The 24,133-nt window shown below is 39.8% G+C and overlaps 1 protein-coding gene across 5 annotated transcripts in view; it reads right to left on the bottom strand.

Annotated features, from left to right (window-relative positions):
- Positions 1-24,133, bottom strand: part of TEC (tec protein tyrosine kinase) — a 168,348-nt gene that overhangs the window by 44,063 nt on the left and 100,152 nt on the right. For all 5 annotated transcript variants that reach the window (XM_061420094.1, XM_061420093.1, XM_061420095.1 and 2 more), the window contains 3 exons: positions 19,004-19,108; positions 14,923-15,004; positions 14,079-14,207 (listed from right to left, as the gene is read on the bottom strand). In XM_061420094.1, the coding sequence (XP_061276078.1) occupies positions 14,079-14,207; positions 14,923-15,004; positions 19,004-19,108 (316 nt within the window). The remainder of the gene's footprint in view (positions 1-14,078; positions 14,208-14,922; positions 15,005-19,003; positions 19,109-24,133) is intronic.

The raw sequence follows: 24,133 nt of genomic DNA on the forward strand, positions 1-24,133 counted from the left end.
GTCCCAGGAAGGGAGTCTTAAAAGAGAGAAGTTTCCAAACACCAGGAAACATTCTCACTGCCGAGTCTGTGCCGAGCCTTGGAAGCACAGAGGGCAACATAACAGGGAGGAAAAATAAACAATTAACACCCACAGATTACGAGCCCTACGGTAAGTCCCCCAGCGGAGAAGCAGCGCAGACGCCTGCATCCACCATTAGCAAGCGGGGGCTGGGCAGGGAGGTGCGGTGCGGGCTGTATCGCTTAGAGTAAGGATCTGCCCTGAATACCCCGAGCGCTACCTGAGAGAAATAATTTGGGCTAGCAAACCAGACAGTGGGATATCTACCACACAAAAAGTCAGCCCTAACCTAAGACACCGCCAGGCCCACACACGTAACAAAGGACTGTACAGAGATAGCCGGCTGCAGACCGTCCCCCTCCAGTGACAGGCAGCCAGAGCCGGAAGGGGGCAATCGCAGCCCCAGAGAGACATTATCTACAAAACTGTAAGCAGGCTTCTTTGCTAACTAAAACTTCTTGGGGTTCTGGACAGTCAACATCCGCCTGAGAAGGTGTGCCAGTTGTAAACCCAGATAACCAAGTGGTGGGGAGGCGATAAGTCACAGCAACCACACTCGCCAAACACCTCATCACTGAAAGACAAGTATATGTTTTGTCTTTCTTGTCTGAGCTGTTCGGACCTGGGAAGGGCACAAAACGCAGGCCCAGCCGAGTCTGTGCCTCTGAGGACTACCCGAGTACCTGAACCTAAGCAGCTTAGACCTGGGAGGTGCAAGCAGTCCAGGGCTGGCCATGGATGGTTCCTGGCGGAGCAACCTAGAGCCTGAGCAGTGTGGGCAGGGAGGCTACACGTGCTGTGAGCGGGGGCAGGCCCAGTGTGGCTGAGGCACTGCGAGCACACGCCAGTCTTATTTATTTGCAGCGTCCCTCCCTCCCCACAGCACGACTGAACAATTTGAGCCTTAAAAAAAAAAAAAAGGTGTCCACAACCGCCCCCTTTGTATCAGGGCAGAAACCAGACACTGAAGAGACCAGCAAACAGAAGAAGCTATAACTGAGGGAACTGCCTTGGAAGCGACAGGCAATAGATTAAAACCCCGTGGTTAGTACCGACTACATAGGAAGGGGCCTATAGATCTTGAGAAATATAAGCCGGAGCAAGGAACTAGCCGAAAATGAACTGAACCCACAATACCCACAACAATATCAGAGAAAGTCCTATATATTTTTACTATTTATACGATCATTCTTTCTTTTTTTTAATTTTTTTAAAAATTTCAAGTCCTCTATTACTCCTTTAATTTTCACTTTTATAACCTACCATTACTTTGCAAAAAAAAAAAAAGACCCTTTTTTTTTAAAAAAGCAAACTTCATATATATATTTTTTATAACTTTTGTGACCTTGGTCTTTTTTTTTCCTTCTTTTCTTTAACATTGTATTTTTGAAATTCCAAACTCTGCTCTACATTTTTAATTTTAGCTTTTTGGTATTTGTTATCAATTTTGTACCTATATTTTTTTTTTATAACTTTTGTGACTTTTTTTTTTCTCTCTTTCTTTCTCTTCACCTTTTCTTTAACATTGTATTCCTGAAATTCCAAACTCTACTCTAGATTTTTAATTTATGCTTTTTGGTATTTGTTATCAATTTTGTACCTATATCTCCTTTATAATTTTTGTGACTTTGTTTTTGTTTTTTTTTTCTCTTTCTTTTTCTTCTTCCTTTCTTTAACATTGTATTTTTGAAATTCCAAACTCTAGATTTTTTTTTTTTTGATTATATTGCTTTTGTTTAATAAATTCCCTCTTAGTCTCCATACTCTGTTTAGAACAATACATCAGGGACAACTTTTTTTTTTTTTTTTTGTAATTCTTTTTTTTTTTTCTAAATTTTTAAAAGAAAATCCATCCTGAACGCTCCTCCCTCCTCCCTCCCCATACCATCCCTCTGGGTCGTCCCAGTGCACCATTCCCAAGCATCCAGCATCGTGCACTGAACCTGGACTGCCATCTCGTTTCATACATGACATTTCACATGTTTCAATGCCATTCTCCCAAATCTTGCCACCCTCTCCCTCTCCCACAGAGTCCATAAGCCTGTTCTATACATCAGTGTCTCTTTTGCTGTCTCGTATACAGGGTTATCGTTACCATCTTTCTAAATTCCATATACATGTGTTAGTATACTGTATTGGTGTTTGTCCTTCTGGCTTACTTCACTCTGTATAATAGGCTCCAGTTTCATCCACCTCGTTAGAACTGATTCAAATGTATTCTTTTTAATGGCTGAGTAATACTCCATCGTGTATATGTACCACAGCTTTCTTATCCATTCATCTGCTGATGGACATCTAGGTTGCTTCCATGTCCTGACTATTATAAACAGTGCTGCGATGAACACTGGGGTACACGTGTCTCTTTCCCTTCCGGTTTCCTCAGTGTGTATGCCCAGCAGTGGGATTGCTGGATCATAAGGCAGTTCTATTTCCAGTTTTTTAAGGCATCTCCACACTGTTCTCCATAGTGGCTGTACTAGTTTGCATTCCCACCAACAGTGTAAGAGGGTTCCCTTTTCTCCACACCCTCTCCAGCATTTATTATTTGTAGACATTTGGATTGCAGCCATTCTGACTGGTGTGAAATGGTATCTCATAGTGGTTTTGATTTGCATTTCTCTGATAATGAGTGATGTTGAGCATCTTTTCATGTGTTTGTTAGCCATCTGTATGTCTTCTTTGGAGAAATGTCTATTTAGATCTTTGGCCCATTTTTTGATTGGGTCATTTATTTTTCTGGAGTTGAGCTGGAGGAGTTGCTTGTATATTTTTGAGATTAGTTGTTTGTCGGTTGCTTCATTTGCTATTATTTTCTCCCATTCTGAAGGCTGTCTTTTCACCTTGCTAATAGTTTCCTTTGATGTGCAGAAGCTTTTAAGGTTAATTAGGTCCTATTTGTTTATTTTTGCTTTTATTTCCAATATTCTGGGAGGTGGGTCATAGAGGATCCTGCTGTGATGTATGTCAGAGAGTGTTTTGCCTATGTTCTCCTCTAGGAGTTTTATAGTTTCTGGTCTTACGTTTAGATCTTTAATCCATTTTGAGATTATTTTTGTGTATGGTGTTAGAAAGTGCTCTAGTTTCATTCTTTTACAAGTGGTTGACCAGATTTCCCAGCACCACTTGTTAAAGAGATTGTCTTTAATCCATTGTATATTCTTGCCTCCTTTGTCAAAGATAAGGTGTCCAAACTCTAGATTTTTTAACTTTTGCTTTTTGGTATTTGTTATCAATTTTGTACCTATATTTTCTTTATAATTTTTGTGACTTTGTTTTCTTTTTTTTTCTTTTTCTTTTTCTCTCTTTCTTTTCCTTCTTATTTTCTTTAACATTGTATTTTTGAAATTCCAAACTCTACTCTAGGTTTTTAAATTTTGCTTTTAGGTATTTGTTACCAATTTTGTACCTTTAAGAACCCAATCTTCAGTACCCATTTTTTACTACGGAGTGAGATTACTGGCTTGACTGGTCTCTCCCCCTTCGGACTCTCCTTTCTTTCCACCAGGTCGCCTGTGTCTCCTCCCTAACCCTTCTCTACTCTACCCAACTCTGAATTTCTGTGTGTTCCAGACGGTGGAGAACACTTAGGGAACTGATTACTGGCTGGATCTGTCTCTCTCCTTTTCATTCCCTGCTTTTATCCTCCTGGCCACCTCTGTCTCCTTCCTCCCTCTTCTCTTCTCTGTATAACTCCGTGAACATCTCTGAGCAGTCCAGTTGTGGAGTGCACATAAGGAAATGATCACTGGTTAGCCTGCTGTCTCCTCTATTGATTCTACCTCATCTCATTCGGGTCACCTCTAACTCCCTCCTCCCTCTTCTCTTCTCCATGTAACGCTGTGAACCTCTCTGGGTGACCCTCACGGTGGAGAAACTTTTCATCTTTAACCTAGTTATTTTATCAATGGTGCTGTATAGAAGGAGAAGTTTTGAGACTACTGTAAAAATAAGACTGATAACTGGAAGCAGGAGGCTTAAGTCCAAACCCTGACTCCAGGGTACATTAATTGACAGGAGCTCATCAAGTGCCTCCATACCTACATTGAAACCAAGCACCACACAAGGGCCAACAAGTTCCAGGCCAAGACATACCAAGCAAATTCTCCAGCAACACAGGAACACAGCCCTGAGCTGCAATATACAGGCTGCCCAAAGTCACCCCAAAACCATAGACATCTAATAACTCATTACTGGACACTTCATTGCACTCCAGAGAGAAGAAATACAGCTCCACCCACCAGAACACTGACACAAGCTTCCCTAACCAAGAAACCTTGACAAGCCACTTGTACAAACCCACACACAGTGAGGAACGCCACAATAAAGGGAACTCCACAAACTGCCAGAATACAGAAAGGACACCCCAAACTCAGCAATTTAAACAAGATGAAGAGACAGAGGAATACCCAGCAGGTAAAGGAACAGGATAAATGCCCACCAAACCAAATAAAAGAGGAAGAGATAGGGAATCTACCTGATAAAGAATTCCGAATAATGATAGTGAAATTGATCCAAAATCTTGAAATCAAAATGGAATCACAGATAAATAGCCTGGAGACAAGGATTGAGAAGATGCAAGAAAGGTTTAACAAGGACCTAGAAGAAATAAAAAAGAGTCAATATATAATGAATAATGCAATAAATGAGATCAAAAACACTCTGGAGGCAAAAAATAGTAGAATAACAGAGGCAGAAGATAGGATTAGTGAATTAGAAGAGAAAATGGTAGAAATAAATGAATCAGAGAGGAAAAAAGAAAAACGAATTAAAAGAAATGAGGACAATCTCAGAGACCTCCAGGACAATATTAAACGCTACAACATTCAAATCATAGGAGTCCCAGAAGAAGAAGACAAAAAGAAAGACCATGAAAAAATACTTGAGGAGATAATAGTTGAAAACTTCCCTAAAATGGGGAAGGAAATAATCACTCAAGTCTAAGAAACCCAGAGAGTCCCAAACAGGATAAACCCAAGGCGAAACATGCCAAGACACATATTAATCAAATTAACAAAGATCAAACACAAAGAACAAATATTAAAAGCAGCAAGGGAAAAACAACAAATAACACACAAGGGAATTCCCATAAGGATAACAGCTGATCTTTCAATAGAAACTCTTCAAGCCAGGAGGGAATGGCAAGACATACTTAAAGTGATGAAAGAAAATAACCTACAGCCCAGATTATTGTACCCAGCAAGGATCTCATTCAAATATGCAGGAGAAATCAAAAGCTTTTCAGACAAGCAAAAGCTGAAAGAATTCAGCACCACCAAACCACCTCTCCAACAAATACTAAAGGATATTCTCTAGACAGGAAACACAAAAAGGGTGTATAAATTCGAACCCAGAACAATAAAGTAAATGGCAACGGGATCATACTTATCAGTAATTACCTTAAACGTAAATGGGTTGAAGGCCCCAACCAAAAGACAAAGACTGGCTGAATGGATACAAAAACAAGACCCCTACATATGTTGTCTACAAGAGACCCACCTCAAAACAGGAGACACATACAGACTCAAAGTGAAGGGCTGGAAAAAGATTTTCCATGCAAATAGGGACCAAAAGAAAGCAGGAGTAGCAATACTCATATCAGATAAAATAGACTTTAAAACAAAGGCTGTGAAAAGAGACAATGAAGGTCACTACATAATGATCAAAAGATCAATCCAAGAAGAAATAACAATTATAAATATATATGCACCCAACATAGGAGCACCGCAATATGTAAGACAAATACTAACAAGTATGAAAGGAGAAATTAATAATTACACAATAATAGTGGGAGACTTTAATACCCCACTCACACCTATGGATAGATCAACTAAACAGAAAATTAACAAGGAAACACAAATTTTAAACGATACAATAGACCAGTTAGACCTAATTGATACCTATAGGACATTTCATCCAAAAACAATGAATTTCACCTTTTTCTCAAGCACACACGGAACCTTCTCTAGGATAGATCACATCCTGGGCCATAAAGCTAGCCTTGGTAAATTCAGAAAAAATGAAACCATTCCAAGCATCTTTTCTGAACACAATGCAGTAAGATTAGATCTCAATTACAGGAGAAAAACGATTAAAAATTCCAACATATGGAGGCTCATCAACACACTGCTGAATAACCAACCAATCACAGAAGAAATCAAAAAAGAAATCAAAATTTGCATAGAAACGAATGAAAATGAAAACACAACAACCCAAAACCTGTGGGACATTGTAAAAGCAGTCTGAAGGGGAAGGTTCATAGCAATGCAGGCGTACCTCAAGAAACAAGAAAAAAGTCAAATAAATAATCTAACTCTACACCTAAAGCAACTAGAAAAGGAAGAAATGAAGAACCCCAGGGTTAGTAGAAGGAAAGAAATCTTAAAAATCAGGGCAGAAATAAATGCAAAAGAAACAAAAGAGACCATAGCAAAAATCAACAAAGCCAAAAGCTGGTTCTCTGAGGGGATAAATAAAATTGACAAACCATTAGCCAGACTCATCAAGAAACAAACGGAGAAAAATCACATCAATAAAATTAGAAGTGAAAATGGAGAGATCACAACAGACAACACAGAAATACAAAGGATCATAAGAGACTACTATCAGCAATTATATGGCAATAAAATGGACAACGTGGAAGAAATGGACAAATTCTTAGAAAAGTACAACTTTCCAAAACTGGACCAGGAAGAAATAGAAACTCTTAACAGACCCATCACAAGCATGGAAATTGAAACTGTAATCAGAAATCTTCCAGCAAACAAAAGCCCAGGTCCAGATGGCTTCACAGCTGAATTCCATCAAAAATTTAGAGAAGAGCTAACACCTATCCTGCTCAAACTCTTCCAGAAAATTGCAGAGGAAGGTAAACTTCCAAACTCATTCTATGAGGCCACCATCACCCTAGTACCAAAACCTGACAAAGATGCCACAAAAAAAGAAAACTACAGGCCAATATCACTGATGAACATAGACGCAAAAATCCTTAACAAAATTCTAGCAATCAGAATCCAACAACACATTAAAAAGATCATACATCATGACCAATTGGGCTTTATCCCAGGGATGCAAGGATTCTTCAATATCTGCAAATCAATCAATGTAATACACCACATTAACAAATTGAAAAATAAAAACCATATGATTATCTCAATAGATGCAGAGAAAGCCTTTGACAAAATTCAACATCCATTTATGATAAAAACTCTCCAGAAAGCAGGAATAGAAGGAACATACCTCAACATAATAAAAGCTATATATGACAGACCCACAGCAAACATTATCCTCAATGGTGAAAAATTGAAAGCATTTCCTCTAAAGTCAGGAACAAGACAAGGGTGCCCACTTTCACCATTACTATTCAACATAGTTTTGGAAGTTTGGGCCACAGCAATCAGAGCACAAAAAGAAATAAAAGGAATCCAAATTGGAAAAGAAGAAGTAAAACTCTCACTGTTTGCAGATAACATGATCCTCTACATAGAAAACCCTAAAGACTCCACCAGAAAATTACTAGAGCTAATCAATGAATATAGTAAAGTTGCAGGATATAAAATCAACACACAGAAATCCCTTGCATTCCTATACACTAACACTGAGAAAATAGAAAGAGAAATTAAGGAAACAATTCCATTCACCATTGCAACGAAAGGAATAAAATACTTAGGAATATATCTACCTAAAGAAACTAAAGACCTAAATATAGAAAACTATAAAACACTGGTAAAAGAAATCAAAGAGGACACTAATAGATGGAGAAATATACCATGTTCATGGATTGGAAGAATCAATACAGTGAAAATGAGTATACTACCCAAAGCAATTTATAGATTCAATGCAATCCCTATCAAGCTACCAATGGTATTTTTCACAGAGCTAGAACAAATAATTTCACAATTTGTATGGAAATACAAAAAACCTCGAATAGCCAAAGTGATCTTGAGAAAGAAGAATCGAACTGGAGGAATCAACCTGCCTGACTTCAGGCTCTAATACAAAGCCACAGTCATCAAGACAGTATGGTACTGGCACAAAGACAGAAATATAGATCAATGGAACAAAATAGAAAGCCCAGAGATAAATCCACACACATATGGACACCTTATCTTTGACAAAGGAGGCAAGAATATACAATGGATTAAAGACAATCTCTTTAACAAGTGGTGCTGGGAAAACTGGTCAAGCACTTGTAAAAGAATGAAACTAGAGCACTTTCTAACACCATACACAAAAATAAACTCAAAATGGATTAAAGATCTAAACATAAGACCAGAAACTATAAAACTCCTAGAGGAGAACATAGGCAAAACACTCTCTAACATACATCACAGCAGGATCCTCTATGACCCACCTCCCAGAATATTGGAAATAAAAGCAAAAATAAACAAATGGGACCTAATTAAACTTAAAAGCTTCTGTGCAACAAAGGAAACTATAAGCAAGGTGAAAAGACAGCCTTCACAATGGGAGAAAATAATAGCAAATGACGCAACTGACAAACAACTAATCTCAAAAATATACAAGCAACTCCTACAGCTCAATTCCAGAAAAATAAATGACCCAATCAAAAAATGCACCAAAGAACTAAATAGACATTTCTCCAAAGACATACAGATGGCTAACAAACACATGAAAAGATGCTCAACATCACTCATTATCAGAGAAATGCAAATCAAAATCACTATGAGGTACCATTTCACACGAGTCAGAATGGCTGTGATCCAAAAGTCTACAAGCAATAAATGCTAGAGAGGGTGTGGAGAAAAGGGAACCCTCTTACACTGTTGGTGGGAATGCAAACTAATACAGCCACTATGGAGAACAGTGTGGAGATTCCTTAAAAAACTGGAAATAGAACTGCCTTATGATCCAGCAATCCCACTGCTGGGCATACACACTGAGGAAACCAGAACTGGAAGAGACATGTGTACCCCAATGTTCATCGCAGCACTGTTTATAATAGTCAGGACATGGAAGCAACCTAGATGTCCATCAGCAGATGAATAGATAAGAAAGCTGTGGTACATATACACAATGGAGTATTACTCAGCCATTAAAAAGAATACATTAGAATCAGTTCTAATGAGGTGGATGAAACTGGAGCCTATTATACAGAGTGAAGTAAGCCAGAAAGAAAAACACCAATACAGTATACTAACGCATATATATGGAATTTAGAAAGATGGCAACAATAACCCGGTGTATGAGACAGCAAAAGAGACACTGATGTATAGAACAGTCTTTTGGACTCTGTGGGAGAGGGAGAGGGTGGGATGATTTGGGATAATGGCATTGCAATATGTATTATATCATATATGAAATGAGTCACCAGTCCAGGTTCGATGCACAATACTGGATGCTTGGGGCTGGTGCACTGGGACGACCCAGAGGGATGGTATGGGGAGGGAGGAGTGAGGAAGGTTCAGGATGGGGAACACATGTATACCTGTGGCAGATTCATTTTGATATATGGCAAAACCAATACAATATTGTAAAGTAAAATTTAAAAAAAAAAGTCTACAAGCAATAAATGCTGGAGAGGGTGTGGAGAAAAGGGAACCCTCTTACACTGTTGGTGGGAATGCAAACTAGTACAGCCACTATGGAGAACAGTGTGGAGATTCCTTAACAAACTGGAAGTAGAACTGCCATACAACCCAGCAATCCCACTGCTGGGCATACACACCAAGGAAACCAGAACTGAAAGAGACACGTGTACCCCAGTGTTCACTGCAGCACTGTTTATAATAGCCAGGACATGGAAGCAACCTAGATGTGCATCAGCAGATGAATGGATAAGAAAGCTGTGATACATATACACAATGGAATATTACTCAGCCATTAAGAAGAATATATTTGAATCAGTTCTAATGAGGTGGATGAAACTGGAGCCTATTATACAGAGTGAAGTAAGCCAGAAAGAAAAACACCAATACAGTATACTAACACATATATATGGAATTTAGAAAGATGGTAACGATAACCCTGTATGCAAGACAGCAAAAAAGACACAGATGTATAGAACAGTCTTTTGGACTCTGTGGGAGAGGGAGAGGGTGGGATGATTTGGGAGAACGGGATTGAAACATGTATAACATCATATGTGAAACGAATCACCAGTCCAGGTTCGATGAATGATACAGGATGCTCAGGGCTGGGGCACTGGGACGACCCAGAGGGATGGTATGAGGAGGGAGGTGGGAGGGGTTTCAGGATGGGGAACACGTGTACACCCTTGGCAGATTCATGTTGATGTATGGCAAAACCAATACAATACTATAAAGTGATTAGCCTCCAATTAAAATAAATAAATTTATATTAAAAATAAAAAAACAAAAACAAATAAAAAACAACTAAGGAAAAAAAATACCCACATGTGATAACAAATGCTGCTAAGGATGTAGAGAAAAGGGAACTCTTGTGCACTGTTAGTGGGCATGTAAATGATGTAGCCACTGTGGAAAATAACATAGAAGTTCCTCAAAAAACTTAAAAATAGAACTACCAGATGATCCAGCAATCCCACTTCTGGGTATATACACGAACGAAAGGAAATCAATACCTCGAGGAGACAATCTGTACTCCCATGGTCACAGCAGCATATTTTACAATAGCCAGGAACAGAAACAACCTGAGCATTCACCAACAGGACTGAATACAGAAAATGCAATGGGTGTGTACATATGTACATATATACATGATGGAATATTCAGCCTTAGAAAAAGAAGGAAATCCTTTAATTTGTGACAACATGGATGAAGCTGGGGAGCATAATGCTAAGTGAAATAAGCCAGACTTAGGACAAATAGCACATGCTGTAACTTATATGGGGAATCTTAAAAAAAAAAAAAATTCATAGTGAGTAGAATAATGGTTGCCAGGGGATGCAGGGTGGGGAAAATAGAGATTTTGGTAAAAGAATACAAGTTTACAGTTATTCAATGAATAAGGTATGTTAATTATTACTCAATTTATATATATATATTATATATAAAACTGGAGAAGGAAATGGCAACCTACTCCATATTGCCTTGAGAATCCAATGGACAGAGGAGCCTGGCAGGCTACAGTCTATGGGGGTAGCAAGAGTTGGAAACAACTGAGCAACTAAGCATGCACACACACACATATATCTAGAACTAACACCTCCAAAAAGATGTCCTTTTCATCATAGGGGACTGGAATGCAAAAGTAGGAAGTCAAGAAACACCTGGAGTAACAGGCAAATTTGGCCTTGGAATACGGAATGAAGCAGGGCAAAGACTAATAGAGTTTTGCCAAGAGAACGCACTAGTCATAGCAAACACCCTCTTCCAACAACACAAGAGAAGGCTCTACACATGGACATCACCAGATGGTCAATACTGAAATCAGATTGATTATATTCTTTGCAGCCAAAGATGGAGAAGCTCTATACAGTCAGCAAAAACAAGACCAGGAACTGACTGTGGCACAGATCATGAACTCCTTATTGCAAAATTCAGACTTAAATTGAAGAAAGCTGGGAAAACCACTAGACCATTCAGGTATGACCTAAATCAAATCTCTTATGATTATACAGTGGAAGTGACAAATAGACTCAAGGGATTAGACCTGATAGGCAGAGTGCCTGAAGAACTATGGATGGAGTTTCACGACATTGTACAGTAGGCAGTGATCAAGACCATCCCCAAGAAAAAGAAATGCAAAAAGGCAAAATGATTGTCTGAGGAAGCCTTACAAATAGCTGAGAAAAGAAGAGAGGTGAAAGGCAAAGGAGAAAAGGAAAGATACACCCATCTGAATGCAGGGTTCCAATGAAGAGCAAGCAGAGATAAGAAAGTTTTCCTCAGTGATAAATGCAAAGAAATAGAAGAAAACAATAGAATGGGAAAGACTAGAGATCTCTCAAGAAAACTGAGATAGCAAGGGAACATTTCATGCAAAGATGGCCACAATAAAGGACGGAAATGGTACGGACCTAACAGAAGCAGAAGATATTAAGAAGACATGGCAAATACACACAGAAGAACTATACAAAATAGATCGCCATGACCCAGATAACCATGATGGTGTCATCACTCACCTAGAGCCAGACATCCTGGAGTGCAAAGTCAAGTGAGCCTCAGGAAGCATCACTATGAACAAAGCTCTTGGGGGTGATAGAATTCCAGTTGAGCTATTTCAAATCCTAAAATATGATGCTGTTAAAGTGTTGTACTCAATATGCCAGCAAATTTGGAAAACTCAGCAGTGGCCACAGGACTGCAAAAGGTCAGTTTTCATTCCAATTTCAAAGAAAGGCAATGCCAAAGAATGTTCAAACTACTGCACAATTGCAGTCATCTCATACACTAGCAAAGTGATGTTCAAAATTCTCCAAGCTGGATTTAGAAAAGGCAGAGGAACCAGAGATCAAATTGCCAATATCCTTTGGATCACAGAAAAAGCAAGAGAGTTCCAGAAAAACATCTGTAATGTTGACTATGCCAAAGCCTTTGACTGTGTGGATCACAACAAACTGTGGAAAATTCTGAAATAGATAGGAATACCAGAACACCTGACCTGCCTCCCAAGAAATCTGTATGCAGGTCAAGAAGCAACAGTTAGAACTGGACATGGAACAACAGACTGGTTCCAAATTGGGGAAGAAGTACGTCAAGGCTGTATATTGTCACCCTGCTTATTTAACTTAAATGGAGAGTATATCATGTGAAACGCTGGGCTAGATGAAGGACAAACTGGAATCAAGACTGCAGGGAGAAATATCAATAACCTCAGATATGCAGATGACACTACCCTTTTGCCAAAAAGCAAAGAGGAACTAAAGAGCTTCTTGATGAAAGTGAAAGAGGAGAGTGAAAAAGCTGGCTTATAACTCAACATTCAAAAAACTAAGATCATGGCATCTGGTCCAATCACTTCATGGCAAATAGATGGGGAAACAATGGAAACAGTGAGAGACTTTATTTTTTTTGGCTCCAAAGTCACTGCAGATGGTGACTGCAGCCATGAAATTAAAAGGCACTTGCTCCTTGGAAGAAAAGCTATGACCAACCTAGACAGCATATTAAAAAGCAGAGACATTAGTTTGCCAACAAAGGTCCATCTAGTCAAAGCTATGGTTTTTTCATTAGTCATGTATGGATGTGCGAGTTGGACCATAAAGAAAGCTGAGCGCCAAAGAATTGCTGCTTTTGAACTGTGGTGTTAGAGAAGACTCCTGAGAGTCTCTTGGACTGCAAGGAGATCAAACCAGTCAATCCTAAAGGAAATCAGTCCTGAATATTCATTGGAAGGACCTATGCTGAAGCTAAAGCTCCAATACTTTGGCCACCTGATGTGAAGAACTGACTCACTGGAAAAGATCCTGATGCTGGGAAAGATTGAAGGCAGGAGGAGAAGGGGACAACAGATTAGGGGTTGGTTGGATGGCATCACCAACTGGATGGACATGAGTTTGAGCAAGCTCCAGGAGTTGGTGATAGACAGGGATGCCTGGCATGCTGCAGTCCACGAAGTCACAAAGAGTCCAACACAACTGAGCAACTGAACTGAACTGTGTGTATATATATATATACACATAATATAAAACAGGAAAAAAGACAAAGTCTAAGGATCTTGTGTATAACATGGCAACTATAGCTGATAGCTTTGTAATGTAAATTGAAGTTTTCTAAGAAAATAGAGCTTAAGTGTTTTCATACATACACACACACAAAGGTAAACATACGAGGTTTTAATCAGCTCAATGAGAAAAACCTTTTCCAATGGAAAAGCATATCCAATCACCTCACTGTAAATTTTAAAGATGTTGCAATTTTGTTAATTATACCTCAGTAAAGCTGGGAGGAAAGGAGAGAAAAAGTGCTGACAGTCCTTCCTTAAGTTCACACTTACCCTTACAAAATAGACCTACCCTGAAAGTTTGAAGGCCATATTTAACCAGCAGCAAAATCAAAAACATGTCACTTTCTCCCTTTACGAATAATATGTACATCCTGAGCACAACATAGTTATAGAATAAAATGAATACTTACTACTTTCAAAAAGATTATATTTTTCACATCCAGGTGCTAGTTTTTCAGTTTGTCTGCAACACTGATAACTTCCATCTGCCCAAAATTTAGGATGATATTTAATCATAATATTATTGTTGTTCTTTATTTCTGTAATTCAAAGATACATTAAACAATCAGTGAAATAAAGCAGAGATGACAGAATGTTTCCTTGAATAACACTGTTGATCACTCTTTCTCAAATTCATTGTTACAGTTTAGACACTAAGTCGTGTCTGACTCTTTTGTGACCCCATGGACTGTTTATTATGAGGAAATCCTCATAACATAAAATCAAACATTCAGAAGATGCATACAGTTCTCTTTTGCCTCCTTTTTTTGGTGAGGCACCCTTGTGCTAACAAGGTGAAGCAATCTCTGCTACATTGTGATGGATAAACACAAAAGTCAGCCCATCACCATTTTGTTCTTCAGAGGAAGCAATGAGGATTATGCAGGACAAATTACAAATGAACATTCTTCACGTGCAAGTCAATTCCTCCACATCACATGTTGACTACACAATTTCTTAGAAAATACTAAATCCTGCTATCGTAAAAGCCCAGTGGTTAGTCACCTCCAAATGTATTATATATTAAACGAAAGCTTGTTTTTCTTAAAAAACTATGTATAAGCCACTAGAAGGAAGCAGATTATAAAAAAAGGAAGTTATCGTCAATGTGTGTCACTTACAGGAAAAGAATGACCTTGGAGAAGCACTTACTGTAGATTAAAAGATTATAAATATAAGATAGTTCTGTCCTAGTGATAAGAATGTTATATTCTGAAATTATGTACGGATTCATATTTCATGATATGAGCTTACCTTCTTTTAACTTCTTTACCCACCGGTCCCTGCTTTGTGCACTAGGTGCAAAAATGTAAAGTGTGTTAGCATCATGCACAACCTGAAATAAAACAGAAGATGGAGCAGGTGAGAACAGCACTCCTGCCCAGCACAGAGCCCTGGTACCATAGGGACCAATAAAAGACTCGGAAACTCTTTAAGCAAAAGTCAATTGCTTTCAGTCCAAAGAACCTAGATTCCCATCTTACAAAAGCAAATGTATTTCTTCAGGTCTACCTCAGGTGGGATTTTGCAAAGGATTGTGCTTTTACAGGATGAAAAAAAGTGTACAGAGGCCAGGATGCTTTGCCAATCTTATTATTTCTTGCAACATAAGGAACTAAAGTTCCTTAAGTAAACTTGGTACAACAGGGATTATTCCAATCAAGTATTTTTCTGAATAATATTTAGATGAATGGACTACTCTTTCAGCATCACTCCTACACCTTCCTTTTGCCACTACAAATAACTGCAGTAGGTAGCTTAATTAAGCACGGACTACTCCAACTCTAAACTTCATGCTTTACAGACATCAACTCAATCAATCCTACCATCAAGGCATTAGTATTCCCATTCTGCAGAAGAGGAGACTAAGGCCTATCCAAGACATCAATTCTAAATAGCTCCCAGAGGCACCACTCACACAGAATACACTGCAAATGGTACCCTTTAATTTACCTGCCCATCAGCATGTATCTGGTCATCCAGAAAGCCAGGATCCTGACTCTAAGTTCCAAACTTTTAACCACAGTACCTCTTTTACAGTTACCTCCAGATGAGCAATTAGACAGTCTTATTCCTAATATTTTTAATATCAATAATAAAATTAAGAATGGGAAGCTAACCCAAGAATTTTGGTCTTCACTTTACCCTTGATGGTCAGTCACAAGGCAGAAACACCCTGATTGACCGAAAAGAAATATCTGGCTAGAAACCTCTCTTTACTATGTCAACAGCCACTAGATTGAACACAGATAGCTCTTTCATCAATAGATGGTTCTTCCTGACCATATTTAATAGATAATCCTGAGAAATAAAAATCATATTTTTATGGCAAGACAAGAGAAATGTAAACAAAAAATTCTTCTCTGCTCTTCAGCCTCCTCTCTCCCCCGCTGTACATTGTGTAACTCTGTGATGCAAAATCAAACCTCCCCATGGGCAGAAATACCTGCTCAACCCTAAAGAGCAACATCATCTTCCCAGCAGGAACAATACAGAGCCTTAAAAGATAGCATTCCTTCTTGATCTTGTAAGGGGTCACATGACCCACTACAATGCTGCTCAGTTCTGGATTCTGTAAAACTGTCAATAATATGTCACATGATGTCCAGCCCTCTGACTCAAAAACTGACGTATCATTAACTGTGTCCTGACTTGTAGAGGGTGGAACAGTTCTCAGAGCTTTTTGAGATGCTCCTCCCAGGTTATAATCCTCAACTCTGGCTCGAATTAAGTTTTCCATTTTTTTTCAAATTCTTTTCCCATGTAGATTGTTACATACATTGAGCAGAGTTCCCCTATGCTATCAGTAGGTCCCTGTTGGTTAGCCATTTAAAATACAGCAGTATGGGGACCTCCCTGGCCATACAGTGGTTAGGACTTCACCCATGCTCTCACTGCCAAGGGCCCAGGTTCAGTCCCTGGTCAGGGAAATAAGATCTCACAAGCTGCACGGCAAAGCCAAAAAAAAAAAAAAAAAATACATACACACACACACATACACATAGCAGTGTGTACATGCAAATCCCCCAAAAGAATAGATACATGTGTGTGTGTATATATATATATAACTGAATCATTCTGCTGTACACCTGAAACTAACATGACATTGTTAATCAATTATACTTCAATATAAAATAAAAAGTTTTTTAAAATCCCCACTTCTTTCCTAGATCGACTGATTAGTTTTTTGTCAACAATCCCTCCTCATTCATTTGAATCAAATAAATGTGGTCTAATAACAATGGGAACACCATAGAACAGTTCAGTTCAGTCACCCAGTAGTGTCCAACTCTGCAACGCCATGGATCGCAGGACACCAGGCTTCCCTGTTGATTGCCAACTCCTGGAGTTTACTCAAATGCATGTCCATTGAGTCGGTGATGCCATCCAACCATCTCATCCTCTGTTGTCCCCTTCTCCTCCTGTCTTCAATCTTTCCCAGCATCAGGGTCTTTTCCAAGGAGTCAGTTCTTTGCATCAGGTGGACAAAGGATTAGAGTTTCAGCTTCAGCATCAGTCCTTGCAGTGAATATTCAGGACTGAGTTCCTTTAGGATGGACTGGTTGGATCTCCTTTCATAGAACAAATATTGCTATATTCTACTCGGTGATTAATTCATACAACTAGCACTTTGCTGGGACTACATGAGATACAGACACGAATCTAAGAAATACCTTATGACAAGACAGAAAATGAGATGTACTAAAGAGGTAAAGATAAAGCACTAAGAGAAAGGGCTGTATGCTGGGGGTGTATGCTGCCTCATTTGGCCCATGATTTTCATACCTGTGTCAACCTTGAAAAGATATAATGTGAGAGCTGCAAGTTTTATTTAGGGCAAAATGAGGACTGCAGCCCAGGAATCAGCACGTCAGATAGCTCTGAGAAGCTGCTCCAAAGAAGCAAGGGGGATGGTCAATATACATGTGATTTTTGAAGGGAGGGTACATGCAATGAAGCACATATTTTGCCAGAAGGTTTCTGCTAGGCTCGTTAAGCAGTCATCATTATGAAGGATTTTAGTGCTTTTCCAGATATGAGGAGATACAAGAATTGTGCTCATAAAATCAGCTCCTGAAAATATCTAACTATCAGAAGACCTGTCTTGCCAGTTTTTCCTAAAACACAGAGTACTTCATTTCCGCCCTATACCCTGAACTTCTTTCAGGGGTTACTGAAGGTCAGCAACTGCAGCAGCATCTTGTAGAGGTAAATGGCAAGTGCCCATGACAAGTGCCAATTTGCAGCTGACACCTCTGATATTGTGATTTATAACAACAAATATATATTTGGTCTCTGTTCTGGTTCCTGGCACAGAGCTCCTAGAAACCCCTTGGAATTTCCTGGGCTGAGAAAAGGGGTATCTTTTATTATGCTAATGAGGTGACAATCCAGGAGAAGGTTGGGGAGGGTGCTGGTTGCCAGTGAAGCCAACCCTGTGATTACAGTATTGGAACTTTCAGTCCCACTTCTCAGAGGTGGAGAGCTCCGAGAAGGGCAGTGGAGCTGTGACTGAGTTCAATCATCAATGGCCAATGATGTAATCAATCGTGCCTAAGAAATGGAGCCCCTAAAAAAACCCAAAAAGGAGAGGGGTCTGAGAGCCATCTAGTTGGTAAACATGAGGAGATGTCCACAGACAAATTACTGAATAAAAACAATTATTTTATACACACACGTATATATACACATACACATATATATAAACATACATATACACAGTGGAATATTATGCAGCTTTAAAAAAGAAAACCTTGTCACTTGCTTCAACATGGATGAACCTGGAGGGCATTACGATAAGTAAACTAAACCAGACACAGAAAGATACACATTGCATGATCACAGATGTAGAATCTTAAACACCCTCATAGAAACAGCAAGAGTGGCTGACAGGGGCAGGCAGGAGGAGTGCTGGGAGATGTTGGTCAAAGGGTACAAAGATGAAGTTATGCAAGATCAATGAGTCTGGAGATCTAACGTACAGCATGGGGATAGCAGTTAACAACACTACATGCTTGACTGCTAAGAAGGTAGATAAGTGCCTCACCACTGAAGGAAAAAAAAAGGGAGAGGGGAAGGAAAGAAAATGGTAACTACGTGAAATGATGGATATGTTAACTGGCTTGATTGTAGCAATCATCTCACAATGTTGAAATATATCAAAACATCAAATCTATACCTTACATATATATGATTCTTATGGGTCAGTTATATTAATACTTCAACAAAGCTGCAAGAAATCAATCAACAAAGCAAGGACAGGAAACTTTAATGTGAAATAGTAAACATGACTAAAAGCCCAGAAATTCACTGTCAGAAAAATACGCCAGCTCACCTGAAATGGATATTTATTTTGACAGGGAATGACACCATCATCGTTCTTCACTATTTCCACACACTTGATTTTTGACACATCAATAAATCCCTTTCTGTACTTTTTCTGTTAAAAAAAAAGAGAACCATTTCAATCATAAGTTAAAGGAAAAATGTTATTAATAGCAATATTTGTTTTAAAAATCACTGATTCAAAACATTACAATTTCCTTCATAATTATATAAATCATGCCTCCCTGTATGGCTAAAATTATTCAAAGTACTAACACTATGAGGATTATAATCAAAATAATTAAGCCCTTTAATTTTCAAAGCTGAAATTGCTCTGTCCTTGCCCTCTCCAGAAAGGTCTAGAACTGAGAGACTCCCTTTGATTGCTGTCTTCCTCACAGACACACACCTTAACTTCTAGATGACAGCCAACTCTCATAACCCAAAAAAGAAAGCATCAGAGACAAACCAAGCAAAAGCCCATGCACTCGATCACAGATGCAAACTCCAGCCAGTGACATCTTCCACTCCAGCACACAGAACTCAGGAGGATGTGAGGAGGACGCATGCTCCTGCAAAGCCTCCATTCAGAATCTATGTTTGAATTTTCTTTTCTTTTTTTTCCTTCCCTATTGCCCTCCCTCCCTGCTCACTGCAAATCTCCCTACAGCAAGTAACTAATGACATACCAGGACTTCTCCCTCTAAAACATTAACATCCGTGAGCATAATGATCTCACATGTGAGAATTTATCCCAGGGAAAAAAATCCAGAAGAATACAAAGTAGTATGTGCAAAGACAAGTTGGCATAGTGTATTCCTTAAAAATGATTTCAAGCACAATGTAGAAATAAAAAATGTTTACTGAAAAATATTAACTGATACATCCCATATAAAAAGCTGCACAAAGACTAAGATTACTTTAGAAGAGAATGTACGGAGTCATATGACAAAGAACAGAAGAAGAGAAATGAAGATGAAGAACACTGTAGTATCTGGGGTGACCCAGGCATGCCCTGGCCCTGGTCATTCAAAACTGCTTCATCTAATACTTTGAAACTACCCCATGGCCACAGCCTTTGGAGTCCCTACCCTGCTCCTTATAAGCAGCTCTGTGTTTCACTACCACCACCCTTAGACCAGACCACCCTACCAGACTATCAGCTCCCATTTTTATCCCATTTTATCCCATTGTTATCTGGCCATCATTTTACCAGGGCATCCATCCTCCTTGTCTCCCTCCCTCCACCCCCATCTCTCTCTCCCTCTCCCCAACCCACCCCCACACAGGAATCCCCATCCCCCACTGACATTTCCGTCAGTCCCCAGTTCTACCCACGCCTTCTGCTCCTGCATGCCTGGCAGCAGCAGGTCACAAAACAATCCTACCTGTCCTCTCATACTTAGCCAGGCCTTCACAGGTCTCATCTGTCTCCAGTGGAGAGAAGCTGGTGGCCTCCGTGGAGACCACCAGTCTCATAAATGCTACAGAGCTACAAACCCTACCCATTCCCCTCGTCCCAGTGGACCATCCCTGTCACTACCTCATGGAGAAGAGAGAAGCCATCCCACAAGCACACCCCTGACTTCTTACTTTTGCAGGCCTAAAACACCCTAAGATTCACCCTTCTTTTTCTTCTCTTTCATCCTGTCTCTATGAGAAGGTTAAAAGGACACAACAGCTAAGGACACAGTAGTTGGCACTTAACAGACCTCATTTCTTTCTATGCTCACCAAATTCTTACTTTACAGATGAGGAAACTGCACCTCACACAGGTTAAACACATCACCCAAGGATCCCAAACTGCTCCTAAAGCTCCCTCAACCTTGGATGCCCCAGCTGCCAACAGGTGACAAAATTAATGGAGCCAAGTCCTCGATGGGGCAACATGGATTCTGAGCATGGACTGAGCTTCCGCCCCAAGAGCCAGAGGAAAGTTCTTTATAGCCATACTCTTCTGAGGCCTTTGCTTCTCCTGCCTACAGACCAGCGGTCCCCCACCTTTTTGGCACCAGGGACCAATTTCATGGAAGACAATTTTTCCAGGGACCATGGCGTGGGGGGATTTTTCAAGCGTGTTACATTCCCTGTGCACTTTATTTCTAACCTAATGTTGCCGCCAGCAATTAGACAGCAATGAGCGATCTGACGGCAGGTACCGGTCCCAAGCCTGGAGGTTGGGGACCTCTGCTATAGTCACCTTCAGGCCTCTGCCATCCACACCAAGGACCTTCTTCTGGCCTTCCCTTCCTAAAAGAGAGGTATTACACCTTCAGCCTTCATTTCCTTCCCACCCACGCCTCCTTAACCACGTGCAATCTGCCTGCCTCCCTTCTCACCGCAGCTGCTAAAGTTGTTCTCAAAAACACCGCTCATGACCAAACCCAATGGCCTTCACTCAGCTATCTTCCGCTCAAGCCTTTATGAGGCATTAAGGGGGTGCTGCTGCTCTCTCCTGCAGAGGCTCTGACTTTAGGTCACTCTGGTTTTCTGTCTCTTCCACTCAGTTTCTCACAGAACAATACCTGCTCTGTGCCAGCCACTGTGTTAAGGAACACACGAAGTCCAGAGATAGAAAGTGCATTTCCTGAACATACAATCCAAATATTGTGCCATTTCTGTGAGTTAACAGTTAATAGACACATCTTACAGAAGAAGGAAACAAAAGTTAAGTAACTTGCCCAAGTTTACCTGTGGGAGAGACATACATGGTAACACAGCAATACATAGTAAGTACTGGATATAAAAAAGATGCTAAGAGAACACTGGGGAACCAAGGCTTATATGATTAATTTCAGAAAAGAAATTCTGATAATATGGTAGGAAGGGAATGAAAATCACAGCACATGGGATGAAAAACATATTCCAGAATGACCTCAGCTGCCTCATCTATAAAATGGGAATAATAATAGTACCCACTTCATAGAGATTATTAGATAGTTATGAGATTGAAATGAGTCAGCATTTGCAAAATGCTTTAAAGAGTGATCTGTATGCTATCCGTGAGTGTTTGCTATATAAAATAAATAAACAGGAAAAAAAACTGTGGCTGAAGCCCAGGGTACATGAGGCAGGTGAGCAGGGCCAGCTTGTAAAGAACCTGGTGCACCGTGCCAAGGGGGCTAGTTAGACAAGGCCACCTACCCCATTCCTGGGCTTATGCCAGTTAGTGGGCAGAAGAGACTGCGATCCTATTAATAAGTCACAGAAACCTTGGAAAATATTTCACTGTAGAAACCTTAGAAAATATTAATAGCACAAAGAAAATCAAATGACCTTTAATCTCCCAACCCTGGAGAAAATCCCTGTTGATACATCATAGAGTTTTTTCAGACACTGCTCTGGGGTCATTTATCACCTGCCAGCTCTCTTAGTTCTTGAGCAGCAGGCCATCATCAGTTTCTAAGATGCCCATCTCCACTCACCACCTGCCCCCGGGACTAAAAGCGGCTGACAGATGCCAGTTAATCTATATAGGAAAACTGGGGGTGGGCTGGTTTATGGCCCCCTAAATACACATCCTATGATATATAATCTATTGTACTATACTAACATTTGGGTTTATTAATTCAAATACTTCACTATGAAATTTACAGATAAAGGTTCACACTTAAGTTGGTCATTCATTACTTTACCTATCCTGCTGGCAAACACTGATCAGACACCAAGCACAGCGCTGTGTGCTGCAGTCTCAACATTACGGAAGAGGGTTGAGAGTCCCCTCAAGAGGAGCTCACAATAATACAGTAGGTGGAAGGGGAAGAGGAGAATGACTCACAATCAAATAAAGATGAAGTCATGTGTCATGCTATGCTATGGAATGAGCCGGGAAAAGCCAGGGAAGTTTCAGGGAGGAACTGATATTTTCATTTGGTTTTTAAAAGATAGTACGAGTTTTCTTTTAGAGAAAGTGGAGAAGAGAACTCAGGCGAAAAAAAAAAACAACAAAGCACCGATTCAGGGAACAGAAATTCATTGGGGCTGAAGTTCAAAGTGGTTCAGGGGAAGTCTAGGAAAGGACACAAAAATGATTATTTGAGACCAAATAAGGAATAGGTAACTAATGGTCATTTTGTCCATTGTTTAAATAGGGAAACTAGAGAGACAGATGAAATATGACGTGTGTAAAACAACACACCAACAGAACAGTAGAACTGGGAATTAGATGAAAGAGAATCTGCCCCTAGGAAAGTCTTACAACATACACTGTTTTCCTTTAATTTCTAGAATTAAAATATTTTTTAAAATATCAATAACAACTCTAAATTAAACTAAATTTTTATGATTATATACAAATATCCAGAGCTGGCCCCAGGTTTATGTGCAAAACACCCTCAGGTCCTCCTTTCTACACCCCTCTCCTAAGACTTACTATGCGCAATGAGTTTCCTTCCGATATTGTTCGTGGTTCCTCCCTTTCCCCCTGTATCACAACTTTTATTCCTAATGTGGCTATTCTCAGCTGCCTGCCACAGAAGAAAGTACTGGATGAATCACCCGTGCACTGCAGGGACCTCAGGTCCGGGGCATGAACTTGGAGGCAGGCAGATCCTGAGTCCAGCCACATTCTGCCTTCTCTGGGTTCCTCTGTAGGTATAGGATAATTTCACTAAGGATAAGGGATAATTTCACTGCTCATTTCACTAAGCTCTAAGCAGGAAAAAAGATAAGGCACAAAGGTGCTCGGTACAGTGGCTGGTACAGGGAAGTCACTCTCTAAATGGCAGCATCTACTCTTAATTCATCTTCACAACAACCCTGGGAAGTTGTTAGGAAACTGAGTAGCTGAGAGGTAATGAGTGGCTGAGCTAGAACTGAAACCACATCTTTCAAACTCACAGAAGCTCTTACCTGACTCCTGGTCTCTCAAGCCTGAGTATTTGTGAACACTTATTTTAAGAAAATAAAATTATCTTATGTCAAAACGTAACAATTACTCTGAGCCAGGCACTATGTGCACCTTTAATGGTAACTCAGTGAATCCTCACAGCATTATGAGAGCTGCCACCCCACTTTACCGATGAAGAAATCAAGGCTGACAGCGTATAATTAACTGGGCAGAAGTCACACAACAAACCAGGGCCTTAACTCTAATTCCAACCCTGAATTCTCAAGTGCCAGGTACTCTTTAGTAACTTGA

This window comes from Bos javanicus, chromosome 6 (assembly GCF_032452875.1).
Source record: "Bos javanicus breed banteng chromosome 6, ARS-OSU_banteng_1.0, whole genome shotgun sequence".
Taxonomy (NCBI): domain Eukaryota; kingdom Metazoa; phylum Chordata; class Mammalia; order Artiodactyla; family Bovidae; genus Bos; species Bos javanicus.